This window comes from Buceros rhinoceros, unplaced genomic scaffold (genome assembly GCF_000710305.1).
Source record: "Buceros rhinoceros silvestris isolate BGI_N320 unplaced genomic scaffold, ASM71030v1 scaffold34098, whole genome shotgun sequence".
Lineage (NCBI taxonomy): Eukaryota > Metazoa > Chordata > Aves > Bucerotiformes > Bucerotidae > Buceros > Buceros rhinoceros.
Genome location: NW_010425758.1, coordinates 8,559 through 17,702, shown reverse-complemented (window position 1 = coordinate 17,702; position 9,144 = coordinate 8,559). Strand labels below are relative to the sequence as shown.

The 9,144-nt window shown below is 44.1% G+C and overlaps 1 protein-coding gene across 1 annotated transcript in view; it reads left to right on the top strand.

Moving 5' to 3' along the window:
* The window catches only part of TMEM74 (transmembrane protein 74), a 1,281-nt gene extending 543 nt beyond the window's left edge, over positions 1–738 (top strand). Inside the window, exon 2 of the mRNA XM_010141260.1 lies at positions 4–738. Within this exon, the coding sequence (XP_010139562.1) occupies positions 4–498 (495 nt within the window). The 3' untranslated portion in view covers positions 499–738. The remainder of the gene's footprint in view (positions 1–3) is intronic.
* Positions 739–9,144: the final 8,406 nt, after the last annotated feature.

Sequence of the window (9,144 nt, the reverse complement as noted above, 5' to 3'; positions counted from 1 at the left end):
CATTCCTGCAGGGAGCTGCCACCCGAGTGGGTGCATGATTCTCCTTCCCTGGCCTCTGAGGAGGATGACCCTGCCTCGGAGGCGGCAGCTGGAAAATCCGTGGACTATGGGTTCATTAGTGCCATTTTGTTCCTGGTTAGTGGCATTTTGCTGGTAATCATTTCCTACGTGGTACCCAGAGATGTGACTGTGGATCCCAACACTGTGGCTGCCCGGGAGATGGAGAGGCTGGAGAACGAAAGCGCTAGGATCGGGGCTCACTTGGACCGCTGTGTTATCGCCGGGCTGTGTCTCTTAACCCTGGGGGGAGTGGTGCTCTCCAGCCTGCTGATGATGTCCATGTGGAAGGGGGAGCTGTACCGGAGGAGCAGGTTTGCGTCCTCCAAGGAGTCTGCAAAGCTCTATGGGTCTTTCAATTTCAGACTGAAGTCTGGTGCAAACGATAATATGCTTGAGCTGTCGTTAGTTGAGGAAGATGTGCTTGCCATAGATAATTAGTATGGACGTGATTTTTAAGGCAGCATTTCTACAGGAAAATATGTTTCATTAAAGAAAACAGATGTGGCTAAAGATAGCTGGTGATGCAGTTTATTTGTCTGACAAGAATGGTTTTTTCTTAAGCTGTATAATCGAATGTTTGCAGTATATGAGCAGTTGTTGTAAAGGGGAAATGTGCCAGAGAAAACGCAACAGATACAAAATAATGAAAACCACTGAATAAAAAGAGATTTGTGATAAGTAGGTTCCTCAGATACTCATTTATCCTAATATAAAACATTCCATTGGTGTCTTGCCTGTATAATTTTCTTACTATTCCCATATAGAACAGGAATGACCTTGACTCTCTGGAAGCTGTTAATTATTGCAGTCTGCAGGATTACGAACAGTCTACTTGGTAGACTGTTAAGAAGCAGCTCCAATAATCAAACGGCAGGGCTAGTACTTAATTAAGAGAGATGCTTTTTTATCCTTCAATTTGAAGCTGATCGCTTCTTTTCTGTTGAAAAAAGAACACCGCTTGGTCATGACTTGCCACAAACCTCCCATATTTTCAACAGTTGTAGAATTAGTGATGATTATTTAAAATACAAAATAAGAGGCAAAGGGCAGGGAACCATATGGCTCATGGTATTGGTAGGAGACAAAAGGCTCTTTCAGCTTGAGGTCAGTGGCTTCATTTCAGTTCAGATTAGCAATGATTGATAGTCATTAACTTCTGATAGCTATAGTGACCCATATAAAAGAAGTTTAGTTGCTGGTGGACAGATGTCTTTGTATGAAAACTGCCATGACTTGAATTAACTGACCACTTGTTTGGAGTCTCAAAAGACCCAAAGAGTGAAAAAGCTTGGGGCTGCTGAGGCTGGACACCTCTCCTTCAGTAGGATACCAGAAGAAATTCAAGCTCAGCTGCAGGTCTTTGCTTCCACTGGCACTGTCTGCATCTTACTGGTGCTTTTGAAACTTCAGTTTTCTGTCACTAGGCTGTCAGCCTGCTCATAACCAGCAAGGGGAGGTCACAAAGGAGCTTTCTGGGACTCATTCAGTAAAAACCAATTTATTTCTAAAAAACAAATTGTCAGGAAATTCAAAGGTTAAGTATCAGGCAGTTTACTGGCTGACACAGGACTTGCTTAACATCAGGGATGATCAAGGGTGTGTGGTAATTAATCACAGTTCTGTGGCACAGTAGCCGAAATCTTGTTCCGCTGATGCTATTTGCTTTATTAGCAGCTGGTAACATTAAGGTTGTATTCTTGCTGTGCTGCGAAAACCAGCAAAGGCTGCAGTATGCTCCTCTGTCAGTTCTTGCTGAACAATGGTTAATATATATACATGTCCTCTTAACATATATATGTATGTTAATATATATATGTGTATGTCCCTGCCAAGACCAACCGTGAGTGAAGAGCTCTGTCTGTACTGTCCCTGACTGCAGAGTCTTAGTAGAAACATGTGATTCAATCTCACAGCCTTGTCAGTCATGAGTTGAGTCTCAAATATCAGGAATATTTTTAAAATTATTTTTTCCCACTGTGACATACCTGAGAAGAATTCTCTTGGGAAAAGAGGAGGAGTTCCTTTTACCCAGGAGTATGTGGCAGCACAAGGATCAGAATAACAAGAGGCAGGTGGAAACCTGGGGTCCTCACTTGGAGATACTGAATGCAGCTTTGCCACTTGGTTCCTCACTCCCTCTTCTCTGGCTGTTTGCATCAGGTGACACGTGTAGGGCCTGAGACTGGCACCTAATTCGGTCTCTCCTGCTCACTGGCTGCGGCTGCTGGCATGGGGCCTTCGACCAAGAGCCTGAGGAGCTATGCTGCTCCAGGTTCATGCCTTTGGTCACTGTAAATAGTGTGACGTGGTACCCAGGCTTTAACGTTGGCCCTGCAAAAGAGATTCTGCTTCAGATGTGATCTGCTCTAACCACCACTTTAGTTCAGTGTTCTGTGGTAATTAAATGAGCAGCCTCGTTAGCTAGTGCTGCTGCCCAGTAGGTGATTTTGCTAGTTTATGTCACAATATGGGCCGTGTTCACGGTCAGGAACTCAGCAGCAGCCAGCATCTCCACGTCATCTTTGGAGAGCTTACACCCCTCTGGATGTGTCAGCTGGGATTCAGGATTGAATTTCTATGGTAAACAAACAGAATAGCTTCCAGGTGTAAGGAGGAGGTTTCAGCCTGTTGTGATTGGTGTGAGTGAGGAAGGAAATAGCCCAAGAAGCTAGACGTGGAGGAGAATGCTCCTCCTTAGCTGGTCATGTGCCTGCTGGTGGATACGTGGACATGGCCATGCCACCTGACATGTGGCTCAAGGTGGGGCAGTGGAGACAGTGCTGCCTCTTGTCCTGCCCTGAGAATGGGAAGGGGCTTGCTGTGGCCTCCAGAGGTCCAGGGAAAGCTGTGCCAAGTGAGAGAGCAGATGATGCTAAGCCAGGAGCAGCAAGACGGTGTGGGGCAGGGGACAGACATCGCAGAGGATGAAAACCCTTTTGCTAGCATTTCCCTGACAGGACTCACTGTAGTCACCTATGCAACAGAAGCTCTAAAACAGTGTCTGATGGTTTTGAGGGCCATTATTTTTTATTTTTTAGTGATACATATGCGTAAAATTTGAGACATTCCATTATTGCAGAAAGATGACAGCTAAAGCTATAAGGATCACAGATTTCTTGTACAAACCGTGGCATGCCTTAATGCTGATCATTAGCACTAGAAAAGAGAACGCTCCCCTGACTGTCAGTATGTTATTATCAAGTGAGAAGTTTTCTGACACTTTGTAAAATACCTGTCATGGATTATGAGCCTGCAATACTTAAATGAACCCTCAAATTTTCTCTGAGCATTTTAAGGAAATACAACTCAACCTAATAATCTAAATATACACTGCATAAGTGTGAGGAGTAAGAAAATTTGAGTAACAGGACTAACAGTTTGTTTAATTTGGTGTTAGTGTATGCTGCAAAAGAGGTGAAGGAAGGACTTCAGAGCGCAGGAGTTGAGCAGGTAAAGACTCAGGACATTTCTCTGGTCACCAAACAAAGTACCTTTACAAATTAGAGGACTGCGTGGGTTGGTGGTGTGATAGAAGCCCTCTGAACTCTCAGGTTCTCGTGCTATGTGGTGCGACAGACACCAAACCACTTGCGGTCTGGCCAGTGGTAGAAAATGAATGTATTAGCCCACCATCCAGTGGACAAGCCTTCGCATCGTTCACCTCACAAGAGGTGGTACCAAAGGCTGAGGCCAAGGGAAATTAATTGCCCTTTTGTGCACCCTCGCAATTTGATTTCCCCTGCTTAAAATTTAAATGCTTTAAGGGTACAAGTGAGAGAAAAACTGTTGCTTTTTTGTTCATTGCCTGAGCTAAAGTTGTCACATGGATCATTGGAGAGCTTTCTTCTTTGGGGATCTAAATTTTGGGATGTACCAGGAGGGTTTTAGTTGCCCTTCTGGAGTACCCTGGAAACATATCAGGATTTGGGCTGTCCGTCAGTTTATTTCTGAACGACCCAAACAGTGAAACGTGACACTTTCCTGTTTTCTACCTCATGACGTGTCTGCGGGCCGGGCGCTGCCCTGGCCTCTGCCTTCCCGCTGGAGGCTCCCCTGCAGCAAGGGCCAGCAGCCTGCGGCTGGCTCCCCGCTACCCTAACAGCTCCCTGGTGACCCGATTTCTCAGTTTCTTTTTCTTGGTTAGACGTTTGTGGCCAAGGCTGGCTGTTTGGGACCTGCCTGGCACCTGATGGGGACTCTCACCAAAAAGGAGGCTCGTGGCCACGCAGTCCCATCCCCACTGGGGTGGTGGATGCCCAGCGTGACCCCCAGGCACAGCCAGCCTTGCCTTCTCACTGCCAGCCCACAGCCAGCCCCGCAGCAGAAATGCCTGAGACTCTCTCCTAGGAAGCCACGCTGGGTTTTGCTGGTTTTGATATGTTTACAGTTTTTTAATCTTTGTAATTCTTTTGAAAATATGTCTGTAATGAATATAAAGTTTACCGACTGGGAAAGCAACCAATTTAATCTTGTCAAACTCCTTTTTGACCCATGACGGGTAAATGTCACAGTCCATCGTGAGCTTTTCAATAGTGCATTTGATGCCTTACTATAATAGCAACAGCATCCTGTACAGGTTGAAAAATAAAAGTCTATAAAGCTGAGCGCTGCTGTCATGGTTGTCCTTGCTCCTCGCTGACTGGCTGGTCGCTGCGGTAGTCTCTTCCCTTCCGTGCCACAGGCACAGCCCTTGTCCTCAGCCGCTGGGAGCCGTGATAGGGCCCATGCAGGCAGCAGGGCTGCAGGGCGAGAGGCCGCACCAGCCCCTGCTCTGCTGGTGCACCAAGCTTGTCCTGAAGTCACTCAGTGGCCATGTCCCTTCCAGCCGGTCCTTCCTGGTCAGAAAGTGCGAAACAATGCAGACTAAAACTCTGCTGCACCAGTGTCTCACCTGACTCCATATAACCAAAAACTTAGAAAAAAAGAAGGGTGGGACCAACTGGGGCTGCATGAGCAAGCAGCCAGGAAGGTGCTGTGACAGGAGGTGGGTGTCAAGCCCCTGTCCCCCATAACCACGTGCACCACCAGTTCAGAACCACATCGTAACCCCAGCTTGACTTGGCCATAGCCAGGGCAGGATGGCAGCCAGCTGTGATGTCAGTGGGTGGGTGCCAGGTCTCCAGAAAGCACTGGTGGCAGTGGATGATGCAGAGAGATGCAGGAGTGGTGCTCCCAGAGGGCTGTGGGCCAGGCATGGCTGCCCCTGTGGTGGCTTCACCTCCCCTTCCCAAAGGGACACCAGTATGCCATGGCTGTGCCATCATAGGGCAGTGATGGGAGGGTGCTGGTGTGGGACCAAGCAGGGACTGGCACCAGCAGCTGAGCAGGACCTCCAGGGAGCCATGGTTCACTCCTGGCTTGTGATTCCACCTTTGGCAATGTCTACTCCCTCCCAAATGTGTTACGAAGGTATGCTATGCAGGTGATGTCTTGTAACATCACTTTTTATTCCAACATGACAGAATCAGACCCTTTCCTGCCACTGTGGCATGAATTGAAGCATGGGTGGGAGTGCCGCCGTGAGCATGGATCCAGGCTGGAGCAGGGACTGCCTGCTCCTCCTACCTGTGTCCACATTGCTGGGTAGAACAGAGCCCCAATTCGCAATTCAGGTTTTAAGCTGTTACTGCTATAGCAGTAATAAATGTGTCCCTGAGGTGGCCGAATTGGCTGCAGTAACATTGCGCTGGTGCCAGATGAAGCCTGTGGTGTGCAGCTGATGGTTAAAAAGAGGGTAAGAGAATAGGAGTATTTATAGATATGATAATCCATCAGCTTGAAGATTTGGGAGGCTTTCTAACTGAAAGCAAACACTAAATTCATTGTTACTTTTTCTTTTTTTACAGGATTCTTCTTAATCTTATCTGTTTAAATTTTGAAGGATTTATCATCTTGTACTGTATTCACAGGGTTTTTTTTTCCCATTGGTTGATAATTCCCAGCAAGGCCAAGAGTCCCGTAGGACTGCAGAGAAGTGAGACTTGTCTGATTTTCTTACCAGTTTAAATTAAGTTGTGGCTGTTAAAAATTTGGATAGAACCAGACAAGACAAGAACCTGTTCTTTGAAATGAACCTGGTTGATATTTATTTCTGTAAATGTAAATGTGGTGTCCACTGTAGAAACTCAGCCAAATAATGCATGTTTTCACTAGATTTTTGGTACAAATCCACAGTTAAAATACTTCTGCACGTTTGCTGTGCTAAAGGCTCATAGAGAGTTTTCTGCTCATTTATGTGTAGATTTGTCCATCAGGTAAAAATACTGATACAGTACCATGAACTGAGTTGCACTTCACAGGCATTTGGTCGTTGTGAATAAGGATGCCACAGTCTAACACATGTATTTTTTTATTCACCTGCATCCAGTGTATAATCCACAGAATAGCACAGAAAGTGCTTCTATTGCATTGAGAAGTGAGATACTGTGTGGCACGATATGTAATGTTTTCAAAAAGCCCCCTGCACGTGGATATCAAAGCTCTGTATAGAGCATATAGTGCCCTCATTTTACAGATGAAGTGAGTCACCTCCTTTGCTCAGAGAGCCAGCTGGAGAGCTGAGGATGGAAACCGAGACCTCGTAGTTACAGTCCAGGACTGCAGAAAGAGCTTGATTATTACAGAACCTCTAGAATAAGTTAATCCAGAAGGGATGGCAATTTTTTTTTCCTGAAGAATGCTGTTGAAGGTTAATTTAAAGGACAAAATATTTTTAAAAAATCCTAGCAAAGTCAACCTGAACTAAATTTTGCTAATATTTTCAGGAACTTGGGGAAGGTTTTGCACATACAAGGCATTTGTATTATAATAAACTTTATTTTTAAAGGTCTCAAAAAAATCAATAGGCTTCTGTTGAAATACTAAAACAGGTACCTTTATATCAGCTCAAAAGGCTTCTCTTTTCCAATAATAGTCTCTGCTTTGACAGATGTGTGCACAGAGAAATATAGCTATTGTTGAATAAAACATTTCCAGAAACAAAATTGATCAAGTCCCTTTTGTAGAGGAAAAAAAAATCAATTCTTCCCATTAGAAGTATCTAAAAGTTGTTGATCAGCTAGAAATGTAAGTAAAGTCCTTAATCACTATTCTCTAACTGCCGTGTATCCATCTATAAGAGATTGTCTTTTGGCTCTTTATGGCTTAAAATAAATTTCGTTCAGTTCTAACATGAGACAGCTTCTGACAAACTAGCCGGAGTAACCGTGCTCGGATGTAAATAATACCAAGTAGCTATCCTGACATTTTGGTATTGCTTTTCTCAAGGATTAGCTCTTCATGAAATGAATGCATACTTGATAACAATATATCCAAGCTGGGAGCAAAAATATATTCACTGAAAGGCAGAGTACTAGGAAGAATATGACTGTTTTCAGCTCCTATGTATTACCTTCTGATTTCAAGTAATAAAGGCAGCCCTTTCAAGATGTCTTGGTTAGTAATTGTTAAGGACTGTTAAGGGTCGTAGAGGGCTATTAACAGAAACATGCGAAGTCTCCAGCTCTGTAAGTCCCCAAGCTTCTGATTGCTAAGACCTGAGAGGGTGTGCTGGTGCATTCTTGCCTTACGCTTTGGGTTAGATACAGCAGTACCTGCTGCAGGCTGCTATCTGAGGCAAATTTGTGATGGACCTTTGATTTGATCCAGCCTGACCTTGTGTTCTCAAAATTTCGTGCTTTGCCTACAGTGAGAATACCAAGTAGTTGCTTTGCTGCTGTGGCTTTCCAAAGACAGAACTACAGATCAGTAAGTCACAGTCTTACTTGTTTTTTCCTCCTTAAAGGAATGGTAACCATGGCTGGAAGAGCTCTTGAGAGGTCATTCTCCAGTCTTCTGGAACTTCATTCACCCCCCCATCAATCCTCTAAGATAATTGCTTATGGCTGTGAAATTGCTTTACTCAATTCCCTGAGCACTCTGGGGTGAATTTTGTAAGGCTCATATGATTTGAAAATGTAGAATGTATCTATGTAGCCTCTTTTTCTGCTCTCTACCAACCTAAGTTCTTAATAAGTTCTGAAGTCTATGGATAGTCTGAATTGTTTTAGATTTTTTTTTAATGAGGTAAAGAAAAAGTGTCATTTTCAGTTGTGCTCCTCTCTCCCCTTCTACTAAACAAAAAACCTGTTCTTCCTTTGTCTTTTTTTTTCTGGTATAAGTATAGAGCACTTCCTCATGACCTTTTTTTTTCCTCTTCTAGCAGAATCTTACTTGCTGACCTTACCTGTTGTCCCCATCAAAAAAAAAAAAAAATTTAAATACATGTCCTAATTTCCTCAGTGGGGCAATTTCTTAAATTTTGGTTCACTCTCAAGATTAGCCAAAACAATGTACAACGTTTACAATGTTTATTTTTCTTTCACTTTTTCACATTTCACATATGCTTGTCTTGTTTCCTTAATTTTGTTTAAGGATTTGCTAAATTTTCTGAATGTCTTTTTCCTTTAAAATTCTGTCTCGTGGGAGTGCACCAACTAGTGCTTTGAATGTACTGAAGTTTCTTGTTCCTTGGGATCCCTTGTCTGGAGGCAGAAATACTGCTGTACCAGATCTATACTGTGTTCATCTCTTTTTTTTTTTTTGTACAGGTTGAGCTCGATGAACAGCCTCGTGGCTGGGTTCCCTACTCCAGCCCAGCTGCATTTGTTCCTCACTCAGCCTTTGGTCAATGCAGGCAGCAGTGGTCCAGGATGCAGATTTTGTGGCACTCTCGCTCTTTGAGCCAAACCATGTTACTAAGGACAATACTACTGGCTTATCTATGGTATCAAATGACACCGCACGGCTAAACTTCACAGGATGTTGAAACCAGTCTTAGCAAAGAGGTAAGTTAGAGGCAAAAATCAATATTGGACAGTGGTGAAATGCCTCTGTTCGGCTGCAGTTTTGAGTGGCTTTGTACAGACCTTTCAAATCACGTTGCCAACAAATGGAGAAAGTACAGCTCTTAAAAAGTCAGAGATTTATTAATAGCATGTTTGACCTCCAGCTCTGCACAGTCTACAAAAAGAGCATAATTTGTCATATGCTGCTGCCTTATATATTCTGCAGCCCGTGTTGGGAAACAGTCGCACGTAGGGACAG